At 38.1% G+C, this 26,618-nt stretch overlaps 1 protein-coding gene across 1 annotated transcript in view; it reads left to right on the forward strand.

The window, feature by feature from the left end:
• Positions 1 to 26,618, forward strand: part of AGMO (alkylglycerol monooxygenase) — a 187,727-nt gene that overhangs the window by 15,999 nt on the left and 145,110 nt on the right. Inside the window, 1 exon segment of the mRNA XM_065831932.2 lies at positions 4,412 to 4,563. Within this exon segment, the coding sequence (XP_065688004.2) occupies positions 4,412 to 4,563 (152 nt within the window).

Here is a 26,618-nt window from a genome sequence, read left to right on the forward strand (position 1 = left end):
CTGGAAAAGCAAGCTCTATGAGTATCCTTGGAAATGGAAATCCGTGTGCTTTCCACTCTGAAACAAAGGCTTACAGAGAATTTAATTATTCATGTATCCTGCTGTGACATATACGGTCTGAATAATTTCAAATTATTGAGTAACTGCCTTTGTTCAACATTTTGAAACTTTACATTCACATAGTTTGAATCAGGCTAGGAAAACTGAATTTATTTAACCCAGGGAAACGGTATTAGTAATAACTCACTATTTTCAATGATAATATAACCTTGTGACCAGGGTGTCTTAACATGTTTCCCTCTGTGTCTGACCTCCAAGGATGCAAGTCTGTTAATGCCCTTGAGAACTGAGCTTTTGTAGGTCCAGCTGTAGAGCTGTGTTTTTAGCTCGGGGCCCCAGGTCGGTTCCCAGTGTGACGTGAGGTGGTGACTGCAAGAGCAGTGAGAGCCGATGCGGTTACCATGGGGTCTTCAGTTTTGATACACGGATCTTACTCTGTGTTCAGGAGAGAGACAACAGCTACTGTCTCTGACCCTTTTCCCTTTCAGGGACTGTCCTCGGCACCATGGAGGAGGTTTCCTAAAAGTTCCAGGCTCTAAGGCTGATGTGTGAGTCGGAGGAAGCAAAACTTTGAAAAGAGGCAGCTGCCTTTTTTTCCAATTGATTTTCCTCCACCTTCTTCCTCCTTCTGTATCCCATAGGGATCTACCATAAGTAGATCTTCACGTCCACATGGGGAGTTCATCTCCCAGAATTTCCTTCTTGGACATTTTTAATTAGACGAAGTGATAATCTTACCCAGTGGAAAGAGAAGGGGGGAAATGGTTTATTAAAACAGATATTATTACCTTTGAGTAATGTATGAACTTTAGAAACAAGGAGATGAGAACCCTCTCTCGAAAGCAAAACAGTTTCCTAGTGCATACGTGGCACATAAAAAGAATATTTTCAGCAGAAATGTTCAAAATCCAATAATATAAGTCTATGCAATGTATACAATAAGGTTTTCTATATAGTCTGTCTGTTCTAGGATTTATTACTCCTTACGCAGAAGATTTGACTAGATGACAAAAGTCCTACATATCTGCTCTGTCATTTTCATGATTTAAAACTAACATTTAAATGAGGAAAAAAATTTTCTTATGTTCTCTTAAATATTTTCAAGAAATGAAAATGAAAGTTATGGAAGCAAAAAAAGGAGCATTATAAACCTTTAAAACTCCAAGTGAATTTTCAGAATCATGTGAATGCAAGCTCTGGACTTTCCTATCTATCACACTGTAAATTTGAAAAAATACTTAGCTAAGCAGCTCTTCTTTCTCAGCATTGCATAGTCATATGATGGATTACTCTAAATTAATTACTGTAATCAGCTAGTGTTATGTGCTGTAGAGTTGTGATTCAAGCATGAAGGAAAGAATAAGCAAATACTGACTTGTACAGCAAATTACCTATATAAAAAATGTGTTGCAGGGTTAGCTCGGGTTTTACACCTTGGCCTCAGCCAGTGGGGGAAAAAAAATAAAAAGGACTCGAGGGTGAAATACTGAAAGCCGATCAAAAATTGAGGAAGTGTAGCAGTTCACATATCTTTTGGATGTACTGCAAAGGCATTATATGTTAATAAAGGCAAAAGAATAAAGTAAGAAAACAGTACCTAATAATAACTGATACTCTGTGTTGCAAGAGGTGTTTTAAATTTCCTGGTCATTGAAAAGATGTTAAAAAATGCCCGTTTCTTTGTGTTTGGATAATATCAGCTCCCTTCTGACCTGTTGTGAAAGGGATTGAGAATTTATACTGAACTTTACAGATGCCTCATGAGGTGAATTGCAAAAATCTGGTTGGACACATATAATCTTCTTTAAAAATATTTATAGAACACAGCTCTTATGAAAATTAAACATGTTCCAGGTGTGTATGGTCCAACTTCTGGGCATGGCTAAGTTGTTTTTGAAGTGGCAGATGCACCTGTCATTGCTAGTCAGGAGAAATTCTTCATCTGCCAGCTGCTGAAATGAAAGTTTGTGGGTTTTGTTGTGTTTTGGTTTCGTCCAAGAGAAAAATTGGGACGACTGTAGTAAAGGTAGGAATGACTTGCAGGTAAGATGTGGCAGCTGGCTGTGGAAAAGATATTTGTGCTCTTCTTCCCGAGCAATAACTCCTTGTACAGCTTCAGCTTCTCAGGATAAAATGGTGGATGTGATACTGTGCTCCTCACAGTCTGGTATTGGGAGCTCAGGATTTTCCACTGACTTTATTTCTCGGTAATGGAGGAGCAGCACAGAAGCTCAAGATGTTTCCTTCTAGCCTTATTCAAAACACCATTATGGGAAAAGGTGCTAATGCCAGAAGTATAAAATGTCTCTACAAAAATATGGAAGTGACCACAAAGTTCAGTCGTAGCATGAGGGATGGTTTACAAGTTGAAACAGACGCATTTGCTGAGATTCCCTCATGTTTGGTGCAGCTACCCAAAAGGACAGGACATGGCCAGACCGTTTTCAGGCATGCTTCCCAGGTGTAACAAACAGTGCTTTAGGGGAGATGGAGTATACGTCCTATTTTAGTTTTGCAGATTCAAGTATTTTGGGGGCCATACTGTAAACTATATCAAAAATAATGTAGTTGAAAGAAAAAGGAAAAATAAATGCAGGGTTTGGGAAAAAGTACCATTGAGAAGTGGCACTGAGACAAGAATGAGCAGACATGAACAGAGAAATGCGCATAGGCTTTTTCAGCAGATTTCAATGTAAGGTGACGTTCTGGGTGAACTAAAGCAATAGGAAGATGTTGGTCTGTGACAGTCTTTCAGCTGAGGTTTTACAAGGCTGTGACACCCACGTGCAGTTTGTTACTACCTCTCTTGAATTAGTGCCTTGCAGGTGTGCCATTTGCAATCTCCATTTGAAGATCCCAGAATTTGAATTCCTCAGTCTTCCTCCAACCATGTATATGATGTATAGATTCCTAAAATCTTCCACAACTTTGCACATAGGTGTTGTTCTACTGCTGATTCTTTCACCACCCCCACAGAAAAGATACCAGCCGCAAAATGTCTGAGAACTAGATTGTTTTTTTCCTGTGTGTAGAGATGGTTCTAATGATAACCTTATTTCTGACTCTTAGGCCTTAAATATTTAAGCTACTGATATATTAAAAAAAGGATGTGTGTAACTTTCCTACAGGTAGTATCTTTCCCCTGCATTTTTCTGCTTGCTTTTTTTCAGAGGTTGCACCAGTTCAGTTCACAACAGTCTCACAAATGTTTTCAGCAGCGCAGAAGAAGAGGGTAACAGGAGGGCGTGTGAGGAAGCTGCTGCAAATCATGCTGCGGATTGCTCTCTTCTACAAAAATGCCAGTTTAAATATACATCAATCTGCAGCTGAGGTGCCATTTCACAGCTACCTCAACCAGTTGTCCCCTGGGCCACCCCAGTGCCCATGGCCTCTCATCTCTCTCGCACTGGGGTTAACACTTCCCCATCTGTCCAAAAACTTGCCCAGCAAAACTGAAGCAATTTGTTTGGAGACAGCTCAGCCTCCGAATCAGTGAAATGAGATGGGAGGTACTGCGGCACTGAGGGGAGAGCATGACTGTAGCAACCCAAATTTGCATTAGCCTAAACAGCTGTGTGGAGATACTGCTGGATCTGGTCTGCTCATCCCAGACCTACTTTCTTTCTTCTTCTCCTGGTCTCAGTACTGACCTGTGTTAGGTCAGGGGTAGCTGCTCGCTCCCTGTAGTCCAAGAACTCGGCAGCAATAAAAGCTGCTGTCTGCTGGCTTTCCTGCCTTTGTAAAATCATTATTTTTTTTCTCCCCCTTTCTGGCAATCCTGCCGTTCCTCTCAACCAATTGCCCTTTCTCTTCTTTTCAGAGGTGCTGGGCTTTGTCTCCTCCTGCTGCGTTTATCCTCTTTTAAAGTGAAGTGATATGCTGAGCAGATTGAAATCTCACTGCTCCCTAAAGTCCTGTCACCTTCCACACCCTTCCTTACAATGGAAATAGTCAAGGTGTTTTAATGTCATACGTTAGTGTCTGAGCATAACTTCTCTTATACTTCAGTCACTTGTGAGTTAGGGAGGACAGGTTTCTTCCAGAGTCAGAGCAGGACTGCACAGCATGGGCAGAGCCCAGGAGTGCAGCAGCCTTCAAATGTGCCTGATGCCATAACATGGGTGGTGAGTGGGTGAGGGCTGCTTTTAAAAACCTCATTCACCTCGAGCAAAGGTTCCACTGAAGTCAATAGTAGTGTTACTTGATAAAGGTTGCAGAAATTGGAGACTGGTTTTATGTGTTACAAAAAGGGTCACATCTGATAAATGGGAAAAAAATAATATATAGTAAAAAGGTTTTCTAGTTAAAGTTGACAAAATTATCAATAAAACTTTTTTGATCTCTTTTTCAGTGTTTTATTCAGAAGTGTTGACTTAATTAGTTATATCTACATATGGAATAACTACAGACTCTTTGAACTGCCCTGGGACTCACCATGGACATGGTATTTGACACTTGTGGGAGTGGAGTTTGCATACTACTGCTTTCATCGCATAAGCCATGGTAAGAGTTAATGAGTTTTTAATGTATTAAAAAATATATATATATATATTATTTATTAATAAAATGATATTTCCATACATAATCAACTCTAGGCATATATAGCCACTATTCTTTCCAATAATTAGGAAAGATTCACTTTACTTTGAGCATGGAAAACAGCTTATACATCATACTATCTACAATAAATGCACTTTTGTGAAAAGAGGGAGTATCCTTTTGATAGCAGTACCACAGCAAGAGTGAAGTATCACAGGAAAATATTAGGAAGTGCATAAAAATTGAGGGTTAGTGTCCCTATATGCCTGTATGAAAAACACAGCATAGTACAGATAACTATTTCAGAAGAACCTCATGGATGTATAAAATGGAAGGCAGTAAAAAGTAAAGTGGACAAAATAATGACAGAACAGCTGTCTAACTACACCTATTTCTGTGTGGGTTTAGATTTTTTTTTTTAACATTCAGTCATTGTTTAACTGGTAAATGAATAAAAATGTTCTATACTTTATATGTATATGCATCTAGATATACATATATAAATAAGATATTTAAGAAGTCCTGTCTGCAATTAACGCTTGATTATGTAAATGTGAGCCTTGTCTTGTTTTGTATTTTTTTCTCGGAAGCAGCTTTTAACTCTACTCACTGTAACCCATGAGAGAGAAAAAGCACAGTTTAGAAAGGTTTTAACTTTTATGTATTGTAACAACAGAACCCATGTAAATCATGCCAGTAATTTCTGTACGTATCTATTGTGAAGATGTAATAGTATTTATCTCCATGTATCTGATTTGTTACATATTTCCATTGTATAGTGGCAACATATTTTTGCGCTAACCTTTTATATCCTATCTGAAAAGGCAATAACCCTTTCTATCAGTCCTAATTTTCGGCCTGATCTAAACTCTGTAGCAATGAAATAAGAATCTTCTTGTTGTTTGAGAGACTTTGGACTGGGCTTCTCAAGGCAGAGCACCCACGGTTCGCAGAAGCTATGGGATCCAGTAACGATAGTTTCTGTAAAGCGCTTTTGGAAAGCGAAAATGTTTTGATGCCAATAGGTTAGCGGAATATATGGAAGTAGGTAAGCAAGGAGCCTGAGCTGCTGCGGGGAGTGGGAGGGAGGAAGGGTCCCTCCCAGGTGGGGATGGCGGGCGGGTGGGGGTGAGAACAATGCAGGGTGGGTGCAGGGGGACAACAATGGTGCGGGGGGCCAGGGCTGGCAGGGGACAGGGCGGGAGGTGAGGAAGTGGGGGGAGCTGGAACAATGCGGTGAGGGGACATCGCAGCCGGGAGCTGGGAGCCCTGCGTGGGTGTACGCGGGACTGGGAATACGCTTCGCAAACAATGACATTAACAGTGCTGGCAGGGCTACAGCCTCAGGCTGAGAACTGGACCAGGGTGGGAGGCTGTTCTTGCATTTAAAATAAAAATAATTGGCTTGAAGTGTTAGAAAATCACTAGCCCTGCAGTGCTTTCACGGGAGCCAGTGATAAAATTCCCACTGGCAGAGAAGGGAGCAGGGTCAGCTCTGTGCTCTCTAAAGCAATTGCACATATTTCTGTTCCTGCAGCAACTTTGCGTTTATTGTCGTCTGTTTTTCTATATTTTGAGAGGAACACCGGGATTGCACGCTTTGAAATTAATCACTCTAGTAGTTTTAGAATTAAAATTCAAACCAATTCTGTCTATATGTAATGGATTTGAGGAAACTGTATAATAAAATGCTGCCTCTTGTCTCAAGAAGATCAGCGCTGAGCGGTTCTATAAATGTTAACTTACTCTTCTTCAGGTTACAGAAATATTATTTGCAGTTAGGTCTGTGCTGCTCAGCAGGGAACTGATGCAATGTTAGAGAAAATCACTCTAGATGGTGATTTTTAACTCAACCAACAGTCTTTTCTCTAGTCAAGTAATGATTAAATCTGTAGCGCAGCAACACAGCTGTGACAGTTGACTTCTTCAGAAGTTGCTAAGGAAATGTAAGTGTAGGAGATGCTTATTAAAAAGTAAAATGTAAACTCCTGAAAAACACCTTTGTACTTTGAGAAGTTGGGGCACTGGAACAGTCTCTGGTGCAAGTGGACAAAACTCACCCTTGCACTTGGAAGTGACAGGGCTGGTGATTCAGGCTTGAATCCTAGAGTGAAGTTAAAAATTAATAGCACATGTATATCCCAAGAAATTCAAGCTGTGTGGGCTTATGTGTGGGGATGTAAATAATAGCACTGTTTCAAACTGGAAAACTAAAATTCAGTACATTTTGCAGTTGTTTCTTAATACTTAATATATTTTTGATGCACAGTAATCATCATCATCATATGGCTTTTCCTGCCTTCAAGCAATAATTTGATAACTCAAACCACTGGCTTTTTACTACCTTATTTCATGTTATCTATGAGCTAATTGGATTCTGCATTCTGCTATTTGAAGAAATAGCCTGCATCATTGGAGATTTTTGAGTTTCTTCTGTAGCAGACACTCTACTATACAATATCAAGTTTTTACCCAGCACTTTGGAAGCTATTTTTTCCTCTTCACTATACGTGTGTAATAGCTATTATCATAAACTTGAGTTAGACAGCAACAAGAGGAAGTATTTTTAGGTGTGATCTCATTTTGCAAAGGATAGAGTTATTCTAAGTATGTGCTTGTATTTTCCATTGTTTGCAGTAGCGACTAAAAAGTTAGAAAATAAAGTGTTTCACCACTTATTCCAGCATTCTTCTGGGCCTGATCCAAAAGCCATGGCAGTCAATGGAAGTATTTTGTTAACCACTGCTTTTTCTCTTGGCGTTTTAATGAATTTGTAAATCAATGTAACTTTTCCCTTTGTTTCAGTACTCTACTACTAAAGAAAATGAGCTTTAAAATCACAATTCTTATTTTAATTTTTTTTCAGGGAAGGATACGTGTGGGTTTGGGGGTTTTTTAACAGATATTTTAATCTAGTGTATATGGATTACTCCGCAAGTTTCCTCTCCAGGTGCAGAGTCCTTGCAGAGTTACTCCCACTAGAAGGGGGGATTTGGGGGTCCCAGAGCAGCAGCGTGAGCTGCGGTGCAGCACACCCCTCCCTGCGCCCCGGCCTCACCGAGCCTCCTGCTGCAGACGTATGACAACGGCAGTAAGGAATTTGGAGGCTCTGTAAACTAATTTCTTCAGCAGCCACACCTTTTAATCAGGGGAGGAAATCTGGAGACTTCCAGATCCCTGCAAAAACAAGAGGGAAGGGCTCGTGCAGAGCCCAGGTCCCATCTGTGGGGTAGCGGGGGGTTTCATGGCCGACTTGGGCATGGGGGGCTCTGCCGAACCCCAGGGCACCCCTGGGCTGAGCAGTGCCCTTGCTGCAGCTGTGGACTGAACCCCACATGCCAATGGGGACAGTGAAATGCCTGTCCGCTGAGGAAGGGAGTAGTTGTTAATCTGTGTTTCCCAGGGGGTTGTGTCCTGCAGAGCAGTGTGGTTTTCTGTCAGCTGGGGGACCCTCCTCTTCTCTTCCATGCCCTGGAAGAAGCTGTCCAAGTCTGACAGCCAGCAGGTTTAGAGAGCCTGTCTCTTTTTAACAGCAGTTTCCAACACCTCTTCTTTTGTTCTCCTTAGCTGCTGGGGAATTTCCATTGCTTCAGTGTCCCTCACCTCAGGCAACCTGGGAGAAGCGAGTTTCCTTCGGCAGGGCCAACCTCCGCAGCAGCTGCATTGTTCTGCCGGGGCCACCGCAGCCCATGCCGGCTGCTCGCCCCCATTGTCCGCTGGCCGCTTCCAGCTGCCCTGTGGGATACGTGACACGGTCCCTGTCAGCAATGGGCCGAGCCAGTATGAGCTGATGGTTTGACTTATGTGCAGAGGTCGTAAAATAGACCTCAACTGATAAGTATATCCTCAGCAGATTCCCCAGCTGCTACATAAAATTTTAAGTTAGTGGTGTGTCTCTTAATAATTCTGAGTTTATTTATGGATGAGGAATAAGCCTTCTACTATACCAGGTGTATGCTGGAACAACAGCATCTGAGCTTCTCAGATTCTCCCACCCCACAGGACTGACCTTTTGGCGAAGGCCAGCTTCTGAAGGGCCAGAAGAGGACAAAGGAGAAACCCTGAAAACTCACTTCAGCTTTGTCCCTCAAAAGGCCGTGCCTAAATTCTGTAGTAAAATGTCTCAACTGAGGATTTTGAGGAGCCTTTCTTCCTAAGATTTTCAGTAATTGGAAGCTTTGTGACCTTTTAATCTCCTGTTTTGTAGATTTTTTTTTTTTTTTAAATGGGGGTTTCTCTTAGCCATGACTTACATTGCTTCTGCCTCTTCTCCAAGTAAGTATCTTTTGTTACTGTTTCATAGAACAATTTCTTCTGCAGCAGAGCTGACTTCAGGTGTTTCTGGATGCTCTTTACTACATGATGCTGCAGTTTACCACCCACTCAGTTCTGATAAAAACCTCCTGCATGGAGACTACGTGAATAAGGTCACTGAAATAGTCCATATTAAAAAACAGGGTTGTGTTGGGTTTCTTTCTTAAACAATCCAACTCAGTTCAGTACTCCTGGGACCAGTTTAGCCAGTGGTCAAGGACATAAGCAACATAAGCCAGATTTGCTAGCACAGAATCTATGGGATAACTGGACACTTCAGAGGGAGCAGAGGGGCTTTTCCGAGTCAGGAGAGCACAGGCAGGTAACTCACTCTTTTTTAAGGAACCAGAGTGGATATATTGGGGCAGGTAGTGTCTCAAGATTCATGACATTAAAATGACTGAAGTGGGCAGCAGTAAAACATAGTCCTGTTCTCTCTGCTAATTAGGTAGGTAGTCTGCAATAATAATCCTAATATGTTATCACCTTGGATGCCACTGCAATGCTATGTTCACTGTTTAAGGAAAAGATGAGTTTGACGTTGCAAGCTTGTTAAAGGAAAAGACAGCAGGGCTCAAAGTCTCTTCAGCATCTACATTTACCACTAGTTTTGGAGGGTATATTGGAATCATATGATCATGCTATCTTTATTTATCTGACCCATTCCTGCCTTTGAAGTGGTTCTTTCATCTGCATTTTATAATGTACTTGTCTGAAGTCACTATATTAGAATGGACTTGTTAAGTAGCTTTTATATTAAGAATTGATAGTTTATTGAAATGATTTTGGATTTAAAGGATTTCAGATTTATGGGAAATTCATTATAATAAAATGATGTCTGACTTTTGTTATTGTGAACATGGATGGAGACACAAGGTTTTATTTCAGGAAAATCTGTATTCCCCTAGGGATGCAGTAAATGACAATGCTCTTTTACATGCCAAAGGCTCTATTTGGGGGGCAGGGGCGGAGAGTTGGGTGGTGGTGTTTTTTCAGGCTTGTCCTTGCATGTGGGAAAATCGCACTGTTTACCTGGCTAGAAATTTAGTACCATATTGATTATCCAGTATGAAACAAATTTAATTCCACGCAAGTGAAAGAAAACTTTGGGAACTGTCAAGTAACTGAAGGAAGCTCTGCTCTTTTTCTTGTCACAACTTGTGTTGATTGCAAAGGGAATTGATATCCAGTGATTAAGAGAAAAATGTTCTCTTCTTGTGAATTTTAGAGAAAACATTTTTTGCCATTCTGTCAATTGTTTTTTATTATTTTTTAAACAGACTTGAGAGAGCAGGATATTAAAATGCTGACTCTGCTTGCCTCACAAAAATAGCAAAAGCAATAGCTGGTTGTTGTATTTTCTGTTCTATCTTTTGATTGATTCTAGCCTAATACCTGCAGACAGCATAACATGAATTGAAAATAAATAGAGAATTCATGTGATTATGATTCATTCCCTGCCTTCCAACTCCACTGTAAATAAACTACATCATTTATTATTTCTATACACTTGTTTTTATAACTGTATCTTTTACTTTTCAGAAGTAAGAGGTGCTCCTTTATGATGTGTCAGTTAATTTTCTGAGTGGACACTGAATGGACCACTGTCAATATTAGCAAACCAAAATGTTGCCATTCCTTCTGATATTTAAATGTAAATTTTGGTTGAAAAAGTTCTCCTGAAAACTACCTCAGCTGCAATGAGACATCCTGACATGGAGTGGTCTAGGGTCCCATAAAATTATAGGAGCCTGCTTGTATTGTTTTCAAGTTGTTATTGTTCATAATAAGTTCCTGTTGTTTGAAAGACAAGTTTCTTGTATACTGGCAAGAATAATGTCCTGGTATGAGGTGAGGTTGACTCATTTATTCTGTTAAATTTATTGTGGCACATGCAGATGTCATAAACCTCCTTCTGTTTTACTTTAGAAGCTATGAGACAATAAGTGACTTTTTGAAAAATCTCAGTAACCTGAGGAGTTTAGAAGATGGGAATATGAGGAAATTGACTAGAGAGTTCTTATTTCATTTTAATTTCTGAGTATCCAAAAGACATGTACGGGTAAACAGATTTTTTTAAATACGTGATATGCCAGAGATTATTAAGAATGATGGTAATAACAAGTCCACCAACAGGCTGGATATCAGGCACAGTGATCAGCTGTGGATTTTTGGCTCTTTAGAACTGCTATAGGATGCACTCCAGAGTGGGAATATGATGTAGTGGAAGGTAGGACATGGCTGATGGCTGTAGGCAAGGAACTAAACTCTCTGGTCTGTGTACAACTAATCCAAGAAGACATAAGTGACTTACCTTTGGATGATGGAAGGGTATCAGGAGAAAAGTCATTATACACTTGCCACGATTCTTGTAGGTTTTCTATAAATATCTTGTAATTGCTTTTCTTTGCCACATGATACTGGGAGAAATGGGCCTCTGTGCTTGTTATGAATTAGGCCTTGATATGAGTATAAAAGCTATCCTTTTCATTTTTATGATGCCAGAGACAATGCATCTTTTAAATGTCATGAAATATGTATTCATGAAAGCGTGAGCTGACATTATTTTGACACAATTTTTATGCCAAATATTCAGGTGGTAATTCTACCTCCAGTCATCACTGTTTATCTTTTATCAAGCTCCCACCATGAAGAGATCTGGCACGCTCCCCAGTACAAAATGAAAAAGAAACCATATTACTCCATTTTCCTTGTTAGTCATCTTTTCATATGGTTGGGAAAGGGGCCAGCACAAGGTTAATACTCCTCTTAAATATTGCTTAAATCCTACTTTGAGGATTTACATAATATATTGGCCTTCTCGAGGCTCTATATAAAGACATGCTTTAACTAGGGGTACCTATGGGTATCTGGAGGGTAAAATCTCATCTTTTTTTCTACCTGCAGTGCCTGTGTTGTCCCAGAGTGCAGACTGGGGAAAAAGCTCCAGATCTGCTTGCACAAAAGCCATTTTGTAACATGCTTTTACAATAAAACACTAGAAAACGTAAAAGAAAGAAACATTCAAAGCCATGGGGAAAATCTCTGTTCTTTTTCATCTGAATTTTTCTTTAAGGTGGTAAAACCTAAACTTTCTGAAGCTTGAAATGAATTCCAAAAGTCATTTGGGAAATGACTCTCTTCTGAGATCCCCAGGAAATGTGCACAGCATGTGGCTTAAACGAGAGGTTGTAATGAAGAAACCAATACATTGCACGCGTGGATGTTGCAATTACTCCTGATTATGAAGTTAACCTGATAGAAGTGCCACTGTACATGAACAACTGCAGACAGTTTCTTATGGGATGAAGTGGGAGAAGAGAGTTTGCTATAAATTTGCGTGGGTTGACCATTCAAAAAGACAGTGGTCTTCATACATTCCTATCCTTGGCTAGTGCTGCCCTCTAGTCTGTGTGTGTGCATTTTAAGGAAGGAAAAAAAAAAAATCCTTTTTTAGTCTGAGTGGAGACATGAGTATGAAAGCATCTAATTCACTGTGCAGGGAAACGGTTCATTTGACATACTTTTCCAAGTGTGCTGCTGAAAACCAATGAAATGGTGCATAACACTTCTACTGCTTAAGGTATTATAGAACATAAAGTAAAATGTGAATTATCAAAGTTTTTAAGTGAACCTTTTGCAGTTAGTGAGTGTGGGAGAGGAGAAACTAGTTCTTCTGCAACAGTTTGAAGATTTTATTTTTATGGGGTTTTATCTGAAAAAAGGTTTGACATAGTTCTATTATATGGAGTATTTGGCCTCCTAAATGTTATAGAACCACCTTTAATCAGGTGAATTCATACGTTGAGGTGAGAGACGTTATGTTTGGAAACTCAGCTACTTGTTCAAGGAAGGCAGTCCAGCTACATGTGTCTTCTCTTCCTTTTTTGTTTCTGTCTTGAACTTTGAATATGTATCTTATGCTAGAAACATATTTAGAGTAAGTGAAAACCACTGAAGAATATATAATCTTCATCTAATTTTAAGCCCTGTTACTTACTTCAGCTAAAGGTTTCTTACTAAATTAGAGAGAAATGGAAAAATGCTCACTAATATCTATTTCCTGAATGAGTAGCACCCAAATCACTCAATCCAGACTCATTTTAAACCTCATTTTAAACACACTTCTTTCCTAAACCAACTGAAATTACTTTGGAGATGCTAACTGTCTGTTTCTGACACAGCGGCTTTACACACTGTCTTGGTTTTTCCAGGCCTGGAGGGATGTATGAAGAGGGGGAAAGTTCATTTTTATGTGCCCTCTGTGTTTTGCCAATCTGCTGAAATCAACAATGAAAGGTGCTAAATGTAACAACAGTTTTTAATTTGCGATATGAAAATGTGATTGTAAGGAATTAGATTTAGAGTAAAAGCACACGTCATATAATTCATCAAACAGCAGCAGTGGTAATATTTTTTGTCACAAAGTTTTAAAGTAGAAGCAGAGGCCTAGAGAAATAAAAGGCATTGTTAAAACAGATGGCCCATTGAGATGCTTGTGCTTTTTCTGTTACAAAAAGAAGTTGTTTTTCTCCTGCTGTGCTAATAAAAATTGCCTGGTCATTATTGCTCTGTTTGTCAGTCTCTATAGTTTTAGCACGGAGAAAGAAATGCGCAGAAAGCTCTCTCTGCTCTGAAGCAGCTTAGCTAACAGGCACTATGAAGACCTATAGTACTTTGCAATTTCAAACAGGTATTTTGAAATTTCTTTTCAAACTGTGCAGAATTTAGCTTTGGAGCACCTTCATAGTCTACCTGCAGGGAAAGGTAAGGTGGCTCCTGGGGAATGTAAGCGGTACCGTGAATGAAAAGCGAGGATGTGGACCCTGCTGTCCTCGCGGGGAGATGTGCACTCTGATGGGCTTGGGCTCGTACGTCTGTTCCTCAGCAGGACATTGCTAAAAACTCTCATTTCTGTATTAGGACCCAGGATATATCAGAAATATCATTGTTATTTCCATTTCTTCCAAGGAGGCAAGCTCTTTATGCGAATTTTTCCATAATTTAAATACAGCTTTCCAGTGTGTTTCCATCAATACATGTGTATTTTATACATGCATGCATAAAGAGAGAAGGGTTCTTTTAAAATTATATTTGGTATCAGCTTATGTGACCGTCTGAATATTTCCAAGTGTGTACAATTGATCATTTCAGAATTAGCTAAAATTAGAAAAAGAAAAACAACAGAAAAGATTATCCATTGCTAATTGCACCCTCAGGTTTTACTGACTGCTGTGAACTCCCTACGATGAACAGGTGCACGATTATTTACAAATTTGAAAAAGTTGTTGTTTATTTTGCTATAAGTAAGAAATTTAAAATGACTTTTTAAAGCAGACTAAAAGTGCATTCCACCCCAACCCCCAAGTGGCAAGCTGTTCCCCAGGATATTACTCAGATTTCTAGAAGCTGGATGTCTGTAATAGTTTTCCTTGCTTGCTAAAAATCTAGTGAGGCCATTACCATTTAAAATAGTTTCTTATACATTTCAAGATAGGCAATTAACATTTAAAATGTGTTTGGAGCAGACAAAACATTATTGTATCTGGACAATGTTCTTTGCATGTATGTTTCCTTCAATGCATCTTTATTGCCTTAATTAAAGTATTTAAACTGCCAAAAATGCTTTTTGAGTGCAGGAATGGCAATCTTTTCCACATCATGCTCTATCTAAATTGGTAGCATACTAGTGGAAGATATAACTTAACAAAAATGACTGACCATTTTTTTTGCCTCTTTTATGGTTAGAATTGCCAGTAAATATTTTTTCCATTACTTCCCCCTGCCAAGATATTTAAATAATTTACAGTACTTCTCAATGTTATTTTTTCTCAAGAATCAGTAATTATAGAACCTGAATAAATTCATGAAGGTTAAATATTTTGCAAATAAAATCACCTTTTTGATCATAAAATTGATGATAGAACATAAACATCCTGTTGCAAGATATGTACAGTGTTCCCATGTACAAATATGTATGAAACAAAGATATCCTAAATAAGAGACACTCATCTATTATTGTGGTATTCATAGTTGGATTCTGCAAAGCGCTTGGATTTATCAGTGGATGTTTGCCTCTGGGCTACTTATTTCGATGGCCAAATGGAAACTGAAAATTTATTTCTGTTGCTGATAAACAAAAATTGTGAATATTCAAATAATATTGGTGTGTATTGGTATGTATACATGGGGAAGTGCAAGGTTTTGTAGGGTCCAGGAGAATGACTCTCGATTCTACCTAGTTTTTAACTTTCCAGAAACTCTGACAAACTTTTATTCTGAAAAAAAAACCACAACATGATCATGCTCAGCATCTCTGATGAGGACAAGTAAGTGGCAGTCATTAGGCAGACTATCAGTAAAACAGAGGGGGCATTGCTTCAGAAAATGTAGAGTAATCCAAGCATGGGACCTTGTAAAACATGGGTGAGATTTTTCCATTGTTAACTTTAATAAAATTAGGAGAATTCTATTTAGTGAACATACATCACAAATATCATTGTTCTAAGAATATCTTGCTGTATTGCAGTTTTAAGTTCAGCAGTGGCAAAGCTGTTGCTAAGTATAAAAAGGGAAGTTCAGACTCACAGGTTGTAATAAGTGTGGCATGGGACATGTTTTCACAAGGAGCCATTTCAGAAATCAATTATATAATTTTCATGCTTTCCATCAACTGGAAACTGACCTATTAAATTGAGACAAAAACAAGTATGAGGGTTTTGTGGTGGTTTTTTTTTTTTTTTTAATTTCACAGCACAGTGACGTAAGGAATGTATATCCTTTACATGAGCACCATGTACTTGACATGCTTTTATGTTTTCATTTATTTTCTTTTAAATGATAGTCAGTATTAACACATGTGGATGCTGAGATCCTAAAAAGTTTGTAGTTGTAAAAATAAAATCTTACTTTTTTTTCATTAAGGTAACCTATAGTGTGTTACAGAACTAAAAATAGAAGGAGTTTTTCACCCCAAACTGTCTTTTAACTTAATATAGTTTTGACTGGAAATTACCTTCTGTTTCAAAGAAGAACTAAAATAAAGAAGAAAAAAAAGGCAAGAAACTGCTCCTGAGCAGTTTGTTGCCTTGAAGTGGTGTGAGGCAGGAAGAAGCAAACCTTTCAAAGCCAACTCTCAAGTCTTTCCCACTCTGTGTGTCTTTGCTCTTCTTCTGATCTCTCTTGTCCACTCATTCTAATATGATAATTTTTTTTTTTTAATTATAGATGTTGGTTTGGTACTTAAAAATGTATTTTTATTTGTTGATTTAAGGTTAAAAAAAATCTAAAAGTATTACAGAGAAATGTAGAGTTAAGTATGTAGGCTTGTTATATCATTAACAGCTTCCCTTTTACCATATGGTTAGAATGAATCTGAGTCATGCATGCTTTGCAGCATTCCTAGGGGACAAATGGCAGTGTGCAAAGTGCCCACAGTGCACATATGAAATGAATTCATACTAAATGATAAAATTTTAAGAAGCCATAACAATTCATTTTTGCACTTTCGTCTGTAAATATGGCTGTGATTTTTTAGTTAACCTCTCTTCGAAGAGCACTTCAAATTCACTAAGCAGAGTTAAGTAGGAAAGTGTGAAGCTGGTTCAAAGAAATAGCAAAGGAGCAGTGAATGCAACCTCAGCTAAACAGCAGACTTAAAAAAAAACTCATTGCATAATTTGAATTCTTTATTTCTTCTCCAAAACAACTTGCTAAACAATTTCAGATTGGATACCAGGATGGTGATTTGGAGAATTTGAAGTCAGCAGTAGCTTTAAATTACTGAATAATAAGAAAAACTAAACTCAGAGTTAGGTAGATTAAGAAATGATTGACGTTTTTCCTTTTTAAAATATGTATCTTTGGTAATAACATTTGAGTCTGAGAGTGTTTGTTTGTTTGTTTGTTTGTTTTTTTCCCCACTTAATCTTCAAAGTGTTTTCAAAAGGATGTGAGTTTCAATATGCCCTTCTGTAAAATAGGGGAAGGATGGCACAGGCAAATGAAGAGACTTCCCTAGAACAGTGGCAGAGCAATGGACGGGGGTGAGCTCCTCAGGCTGATGCTTTCAGTCCAAAGGCAGTGCCTCCAGCACAATTCTGCAAGTGAAGGGTTTTTTTGTTTGTTTGTTCGTTTGTTGGTTTGGGTGGGTGGGTTGGTTGGTTGGTTTTTTAAGGCTTATTTTATTTTTTAAGTTAATTGATACAAATACTGTTTCATGACTATCCCAAATCTGAAGTTTAATTGGCTTAAGTTTTGCTATATAGTTTATTCACAAATCAATCTGTATTCTTACTTGTGATTTGAGTGGGTTTTTTTTTTTCTGGATGTATGTAGCACTTAAAAAAAACCAAAAAGCTGTTTAAAGATGTAGAATATTTTGCATGCATTGCAGATATGACCTTGTAATAAATACAATTGCATATGTATGCTCCCTGTGGCTACAGAAGTACATATTCACGGAATAATAACCACAGTCAAAGGAATCCAGACTGCTTATTTTTGTACTTACTGATATCCCAGGGAAAAAAGGTAAAAAGCAGTTTATAAAACCTGGACAAAAGAAGGATGTAACTTTTTTTTGTACTCCCTTGGGCTGAATCTCAGCTGAAATAACTGACAGTTTTTGGACTTAGTGAAGGAAATGATGAGTGAAGATAAATATCCAGATGTTTGCTGGCCAGATGTGCAAGGTTACATTGTGGAAGGCATGAATACTCTACCTGTGTCTTCTGAGAAGGAAGTTGTAAATAGTAAACATGCTAAATTTTTGTTTCTACAGTTTGGGGGGAAAAAAGAGGGAGCTTCAAAGTAAAAGTCTTTGTTTTGCCTTCAATCTAGTGTGTTAAGAACAAATGCAGGTAGCACATGCAAATTTGCACAGCATACAAGTGGGATATTTTTTTTTAATGGCCATTATGTCTGCGTGGCTAACTTAACACTCTTTGTGCATTGTTTTTAGTTTTGGGGAGATGCAGCTTATGGAACTGTCTTAATTTTCCAACAGTAGGAAATAGGTGTGTCGAGTCGTTGAAAGTTTCCTATTTTTCTGTTCCCATGTTTCGAGCAGCTTATTTACAACAACAAAAATTTTAAACCTTGACTTTTTCCCCTCTTTCCCCCGCCTACGCTAAGTCTCTCCCTTTCCCACCTAACATACAGATCTGCTTCTTTTCAAATAAATTGTTGGAAGCGGCTGCCTGCTCATACAGCAGCACAGCTCATCTCAGCTTGTGCTTGCTCTCAAACTTGGGAAGAGGAAAGAAAAGTCTTGTTAAAGTCAAGTAAATAACTTAGCTGCTAGGCAGTAGGAAAAATATTGGATTTGATTGTGTATTATTCCCATATGAGTGAGATATATTTAAAATTGAAAAGGAAACCAGCTCCCTTAAAACTTAAAGGGACAGATTTTTAAAAATTGGCAGCCAATTTTTCCCTATAATTGTGCTTAACGTGGAAGGGATTTTCCTCTGCTGATGAGGGATAAGAGGGTCTTGCCACCAGTCTCACAGTGAGGCAGAGGAGGCCCCTTCCAGCATGTAGATGTTGTTACTGGCCGGATCTTTCTCTCCCTCCTCAGGCTAAAGGTCTCCCATGGCCTTCAGGGCCCTGGAGAGGTGGCTGAGGGCTGGAGCCTGCCCTAGTGCATGGGAGGTGGTGAACTCATTTATGTGAACTCCCCATTCCTTTGGGAGCTCTGAACAAGCATGGCAAGGGTGAAACATGTTTTTTTGGTGTGTTTTGTTTTGTTTTCCTTAAATTAAAAAAAAAAAGGGGGTGGGGTGCAGGGAGGGTGTTATCCTTCTCCTGGGTAGGCAGTGTTGCAGCATTTTCCAGAATTGAAAACTCCCTTAAATGGCATGGCGTGTAATTTTAAATGGAAACAGCCTTGAAGGGTTTTTTGTTTGCTGTGCTTATGCAGACTTGTTGTTGTGTTCCCATTCTGCTAGTGTGTAAACATTAGAAAACATAATAATCATGTAATTACAGAAGTCCAGTCCATTCCTCCCTAGAAAATGTAAAGAACTTCCAGAAATCCTTGTCTCAAAGACAAAGGCTGTCCAATGCCAAATTTCTTCAATGACTTACTCATTTCTTTCTAGTTGCATATGAGAACAAATAGGCTCTGGAGCATGACCTGAAAATCGACCATGCAAGCATGTAGAAATAGCTTGTTTCAGTTTCAGCATAATCCTCCTAACACTGCTTGGAAGCATCATGTGGTTAGGACAAGTGAAGACATTGAAAGGTGCAAAGAAAGTGTAGAGGTATCAGATGCAGTAGTTGCTGTCACGAATCTTTGCAGGTAGAGGGGGAAAGGGAACGGTTAAGAAGAGAGAACAAGGAAGAGGGATGGAGAGGGACTACAAAGAAGTACAGAAGTGGTTTAATCCTGCTCCTGGGAATTCATTCCTGATCCTGGGGCAGCTGCTGCTCCGCTTGAGGAGAGAATAAATTGCCAGGCACTTGGAAAAATCCCTCCAGATGGTGCTTGGAACCTGCCCTGGTCCACCACTGGTTTTGGTGGGCCCTGCAAACCTGGACAAGCAGAGGGTCTGGACCTGCCACACACCTGCTTTTCCCATTCGTGGCTGCAGTTCTTTCGAGCAGGTGGAGGGAAGGGAGACTGGACTGACAAAACACGTAGCTCAGACTTGCTAGTTAAACTTGTTATTCAAGCACGTCATGGTGGTTTATCTGTGCGTGTGTTGCCAGTGTTGCCAGGTCTTGCAGTATTGTTGCCTGTCTCAATAACTTTTTGCTTGTAGTATTGGTTTTGAAATAATTATTAGATTATTTTTTCTTTGGCTTTGATATCTGTGCCTATAGGACACGTGTACTTCTCCCTCCCTCCCCCCAACACCCCCTGCATCTTAGAGGAGTGAAATAATTTTTGTAATAGTGGAAGGGGCCTAGATTACAGCAACTGAAGCACTTAGAGAAATTCCAGCTATCTCAACAATAACTGTATAGAAAGATAAGACTGAAACAGACAAAGCTGGGTACATTCAGATAGGAAAGTGCTCTGCATCTGCCTGTGCGAAGGGGATGTGGAAGCTCTGCTGGATGTGGCGAAGAGTGTGGGGAGGGCAGAGGAATGTGACAGAAAGCAGTAGGCACTGGGGAGGTGCGGAGGAATGTATGTGGAGTCAGAATGATTTTAGGAGGCGTGGTCTGAGACTAAGGGAGGAAATTTATGATGGATAGGTGCATGACAAAGTTGAGGGATAAAGCCCTGTCCCACAGAAGTCTGCAGAAGTTTTGCCTTTAATTGCAAAGTGAGAATTTGCACCAAAAGTGAAGTAAAGTCCTCTTTTTGTATCGGGCACTAAGAAATCCTGTGGTTTTGTATACAACTAAAGTGAAATTTTGCCATAAAGCTAGGACAGCCCTCTCTAGTCTTCTGAAAATACTCCAGTTACTCCCCAATTAGTTATGCTTCAAAAGCTCATGGTTTTCCAGTGAATGTAATGATTTCTCAATGTGTAGAAACTGCAATAGTAGTTTTTAATGGATGAGTTGGGTAAAATTGTCCTCCGCTCTCTGCTATGAAGCAAAAGGCAATGACAAGTGCTAGAGGACTATAATTGTATGTATGTTATGTACGTATTTTGTATATTTTTATTTTTTAGAGGTATCTGCATTTTTTTATTTGCTTACATTCAATAAAAGCTATGTTAATATTTTTAGATGCATACAGCTTTATATCTATTATTGAGTAATACAAGCATCCCTTGAGAGGTGCGCTACTGAGTGTTAATATAGTTGTTGAAAAGTTTCACACATTTTTTTAGTTGGTAATAATATCCAATATGTAGTGTCTTTTTGTGTGAGGCGAGAGCACAACATTTTACACGTTAATCAAAATAATTCACAGAGCTTACTTCATCTTCCACTCTAGGAGGATATAGTTACTACACAAATAACTTTAGGACAGGAAGTAAGAATAATACTGTAATTAACTGAAATTACAGGGGAACTTAGGTAGTCAGAATGTAATTATGCAAGTCAGAACTCAGTCAGGAAACAGGATTAGCTTTCCTGTTCTTTTGAAAAATGCCAGATGATTGCTAATATTTATAAATGGTTTTTACACATCAACTGAATGATGATGCCTGTGACAGAGGAGCTGCCTTTAAAATTATGCTAAGCAGTTGGTTCCTCTCTGAATCTGTGATAAAGATGCTTCCTCCAGAAGCAGATGTTAAATTTCCTTCTTGTAAGATAGATTTCCTTAACAGCGTCGCATCCAAACATTGGCCCTATCTTTATTAGTTTGTCAGGACTGATTTGATTGCAGTATATCCAAGGTCGAACTGAAAATGACTGGGTAAAACCAGTTTATTTAACAAAAGAGCCAAAACAAAACACCCCCCTGGCCCCAAACGTGCATGTTCTATGTTATGTCAGACACTGATACAGGAAAGTTCAGCATGGAAGGTACTGGTTCAATAGTGAAATGCACAGTTATCTCTAACTTCCAAACGATTACAAGACCCCTCCGAACTTTAGCACAAATTTTTCATATAGCCTGTATCATTGCTGAAAGCGCTTAGCATGTGATTCAGAAGTAGCATAATAGAAATAACTATGCCAGAAGAAATAGAAAACAGAAGTAACTACTATGTCTTGTCAATTAAAATCCAAATGCAAGGAATGGTATTCAGTTCAGGAAGAAATTCACTGTATCTGTGGTTTGCTCCAAAGAGAACTTCGGAATCCTAATTGAAACCAAAGTATTTCATTCCCCAGGTCTGATTCAGGTGAATGCTGTATTGGCAGCGGCTCTGAATGCTAAACATTAACAAGGTCCAATGACCCACAATGTAGTCATACTGTATGTTATCGATTCCCACACACTTGCCACAACAACTTTAATTGTAAGCCTGTGGTTGTTCTTCAGGCAAGTAATGCATTTAACCTTTGATAATTTTTTTTTTAATTGTGTTTGCAGTACATGTAGGGATTTAAAAATTGACTCACTCACTACTATATTAATCTTTGAAACGGCTTACAGTGATTAGCTATTTTGAGAATGAGATTTATTTTTAAGTAAAAATTCTTTTTTTTCTTCAAAATTTCTTTTATATCCATAACTGTGAATAATTCTTAATTCTCTATGATCTACTAGGTTGACGCACTACATTTACAATATGATGACCATTCAATGTGTTGTTTTGTAACAGATAGTATACTGCTTACAATTTAGCGTAAAATAGTTATTTAGAATACTGTAATGTAACACTTCAAGAATATTATTCTCAATGCAAACTAAAATTGTTAATTCTACACCTAATTTTACCACATTGACTGAGTAAGATTACAGGGTAAAATCACAATAAACTCTATGGTCCCTTCATGATCTTGACAGATTTGTTCTGGTTTTGACATGTATATTTGTGTGAAAATAAGATTTTAGTAAGTGGTATTGCTTACATTAGATGCCTAAGTGACAGTCTTTCTGATCAAATAGCAGCTTGTACTCCAGGGCTGAGATGCGACAGTTCTGTATCTTGCTTTAAGGAAAGCTAACTGAAAGCTTACTTCTGTCTTTTTGGCTTCCCATAGTAGAAAACAGATCAGCAGAGAGATACAAAATGTTAATCCTTCATACTTACTTCATGATGTCTGACATCATGAGCACAATTCTGCAGTATTTGTTAGGGAAAGAATTGCCAGGACTGTAAAGAAAATGTTTTTGCAGGAAGCCTTACTTTGTCTTGACATTTATGTGAAGACACAATTCGCCATGAACATTTTACTCTTCCTCTTCCTTCGGAGAATAATGAAAGGAGCCTATTCATCCCAGTCTCTTGGCGTTTTTGTGGAAAAATAATAGTTCAACTGCATAGGCCCACTCCTCATCTGAAATATGAGTAAGCCCAGGAACTGGAGCGATCTGTACCCACTGCATATTTCTACCAAGACGCTGGACTGTTGCCATTGTTAATAATGTTGAACCTAAAATCAGCATCCACAAATGAAAGAAACAGATAAAAATACTTATAAAACACCAATGCTTATAGTATAAATATACCAAAGATCATGTCAGAAAAAATATGTAGGATAACTGTTTATTATTACACTAGGTTTTAAAATATTGATGCTCAGAAATGGCCTTCTCTCATTTTGTAGCTGGGAAATATTCCTCTGGGAGCAATGGCAGGATGTTTTCTGTTAACCTCATTTTTTTAACTAGAAAAGGAAAACCTTTTCTAGCCAACTTTTTTTTTTTTTTTTTTTTTTTTTCCTCTGTAACTGGGTAATAAACTTGTATCTAAAAAACCACTTGCTAGAAAGTGCTGTTATCTATTTAAAATTTACGGAAACACTGTAGTTTAATGGCACAATAACTAATGCTCAATTATAGAGGAATTCCTCCGGAAGAACAAGTCATGACTGCAAGTGCCAAATAAATCTGGTGGTGTGACATGGATAGTAAAATTTCATAACAATAATAATCTGAGGGTTATGTTTTCAAAGCAGATTGTGTTGATAGTACTACAGCTGACCTGGCTATGTTTGATTTGGTGTGTGTGTGAGGTATAGTGCTGCTAAAATATTGAGGATTGAACAGGGTGACTCACCGTGTATGAGGTGAAGAGTCATGAAGTTATAATCAAGGATAAGTACCTTTTTTTGTAAGAAAAAAAAAAAAAAAGATATAATGGCTGTTGAGTTCTCAAAAGCCGATGTCTTTCCTCAGATTGGTACCCCAAACTGCAGTCTTATAACCCAAATACGTGACTGTCAAAATAAAGAAAAACACTTTTGTAATGCCCTATGAGGAAAATATTTTAAAATTGATGGGGAGAGAGAAAAGAGGAGAACCTTATTCAAAATTGGACTATTACTATATAGAATGAATTTAAAAAATGAATCACTACAGGCAGTCTCTAGGTGGTTAGACATAATATGTAGGAGAGGGGCTGCAACTTGACTGCTACTGTGACTTGCAAGACTGCTGCTATGACTAGTATTGGAGTTGACAGGGAAACAGGTAAAATTTTTAGATGCAAAATACCTTCAGCTTCCATGTCCTTGTGGTATTCCATTTATTATTGCTATTTTTTTCCACTAATGATTCTTAAATCTCAAAGAATGAATCCTAGTGTTCTCAGATAAGGTATCTATGTTTAAGTACTTGTATTTTTACTAACACATTAAGTAGAACAAAGTATTACTCATTCTTTTAGACAAATTTAAAGGACTTTCTGTTGCTGAAAATCACTACAAACCTGCAACAAAGTTTTAAAGCTCCTGCTTCGATACTTGTTAAAATATTTGTTTTTAAGATTTGAGAAAATATTGCAAACCTCTGTTACTGTTACGATTAAAGTTAATTTTTTTTCTCAGACATTCTGGAAAAAATGCATGGGTGAACTTCTTAAATAAGTCTATTCTTCATTTATATTCTGGAAATATGATCAAGATCTGATATCTTCTTACAATTTCAGATTTCCAATTAAATAAGACAGTCCTGGCAATTGAAGACAAATTTTTAATGAAATAAGATTAATTGCTTTTAGGACTATTTTTTTCTTCTCAGCTGAGAGGGTTTCCATTGTTTGCATTTAATAAATGAATCAAAAACTTTAATTTTCTAGTTGACTGAAGCAATTTGGTAAGGTTTTGTATGAGCATGATTTGCAACGCTGTAAATTCCATACAGGGTGCATAAAAATGAAATTATTATTCATCTTTAAGAAGCTGAAGAACTGAAAGACTCAGAAATTCATTTGACACTTTCTTAGTGAATATAGGTGATGTAAGAAGCATAAATAACAATAGTGTCTCAGAAGTTACTCATCATTTGTTTGCTGGAAACATTAATTCCACAGCATAGCATAGGGAATAATTACTAGAGCAAATGGTTATTTTGCAGTGTCTTGAGTATGGAGATGACACTGGCATTTTAAAAGAATGTGTAGAATTCAATGTTGTTTAACTTACAGTTTATATAATGTTTAATCAAATATTCATTTTAAATAAGTAATCGCTCTATAGCAATACAGTATCAAGTACCAAAACCTAGATTTTAAAATTCTAAGTATCAAAATTAATTATCAATGTATGTAAGTCTGTGGAAATTTGATCTTTTTGAGATGTGACTCCATAAGCTCATGTTGAAACATTTTTGTTTTAGCTGAGAGAGTGTGTGTGTGTTTGTTGGTGAGGATTGCAGTTTGTGTCTGTTTGAGAGCCTGATACATTAGGACCAGAGTGGAGTAGCTCTTCCTAGCTCTATGGATAAATGAAAAATGTTTCCATTGTGCAGAGTTCCCATCCCTTTGGAAGATTAGGTGACCTAAGGAAAAAGTACAAACATAGCTGACCTTGTGGTGGAGAAAGAAACAAGCGTGGCAAAGGAAGGGATGAATTTCTTAAGAAGTTTACCTTACTCTTTTGGTCAAGAGATGGTGAACAAGGTATGGACTGAGGGCAGTTGCTGCCCTTGCCTGAGAAATTAAGGGGTCATTTGGATTGGAACCTCCTTTACGTGTAGAAAAGGTCAGCGGAAATGTTGCTGGAGATGTGCTGAAGCTCTGGCACTTCCCTCCTGGCATAGAAGGGAGGGCCTTTCCCTTACTGCGCTGCGACTTGTAATGCACTTTACATCCAGCCGTGGTGGAGGAAGTATGGAAAAGTCATCTTTGTAGGAAGAAATATTTTTGAACCTGTGCACATTTAATGGATGGCTATTTTTGTATGTTCATAACATTATAAATATATGCAATATTTTCTGGTTTAAAATATTTTCTGAAGGCAAATGAAAAACTTTAGACACTATGAGGGGTGAGGCCGCTAGTGGGACAAAATGTATGGCTTCTTATAGGTATGTCTTTAAAATTGTGTCATGCAACTGTTGAATAATGAACAAATTCTGGTAGTCAATGTCCTGAAAACTTGAGGGCATCCCTCTGATTTTCTCTGTATCTATTAACTTCTTCAACTGTTAGTAAATTGCAAAACTGTTGATTTGTACATATAAAAACATAACCATAAATAATGCCTCAAGATGCTAGTAAATAATATGCCTGCCATAGTTTTTAATGCCATGTTCAATACATTTTAAAATTGTAATTAATTTTAAAATAGGAAACATTTTTAAAAATTATGTTGGTGATATCTTCAATATGAAGATATCTAGAACCAGAGCTTTCCATTTGATATCCCAAAGTGAATTGTCAGTCACATTTTCAGGTCCTATCTTGGACAATCATGGACTACTGAGTCACTAGGCTCTCTTTTTTGGTGCAATAACCTGTAAACTGAGACAGTTCAATTCACTTAGATAAGCCAAAATTTGATCGGTAAAATTTTCTGATTCATTGGATTGATCCTGTGAGGTGATCCTGAGTCCATATGAAAATTAAAGGAAAATAAATAGGTCTGTGTTTTACCTGACCACCAGTTTCTGGTAATTTTTTTAAAAAAGCTTGGATTCAAGGGAAAACATAGTACTACTTTCTAAAGTCTGCAGATAAGAACCGAAGGAATACTTTTTCACCTGAGAGACTGAAGGGCATTATCTTTTCTAGAATAGCTGTATTCTGTAGTAATTGTTCTTGTGGAAATAACTGCTGCTCATGGTGACATCCTTAATCTAGATGGTTTATTTCTGATAGCCATGAAAAAAAAACAAAACAACAAACAAAGCTCATTGCCAACTCTAACATTATTCTGACAAAGCAGAATTAGTT

This window comes from Patagioenas fasciata, chromosome 2, assembly GCF_037038585.1.
Source record: "Patagioenas fasciata isolate bPatFas1 chromosome 2, bPatFas1.hap1, whole genome shotgun sequence".
In the NCBI taxonomy this organism is placed as follows: domain Eukaryota; kingdom Metazoa; phylum Chordata; class Aves; order Columbiformes; family Columbidae; genus Patagioenas; species Patagioenas fasciata.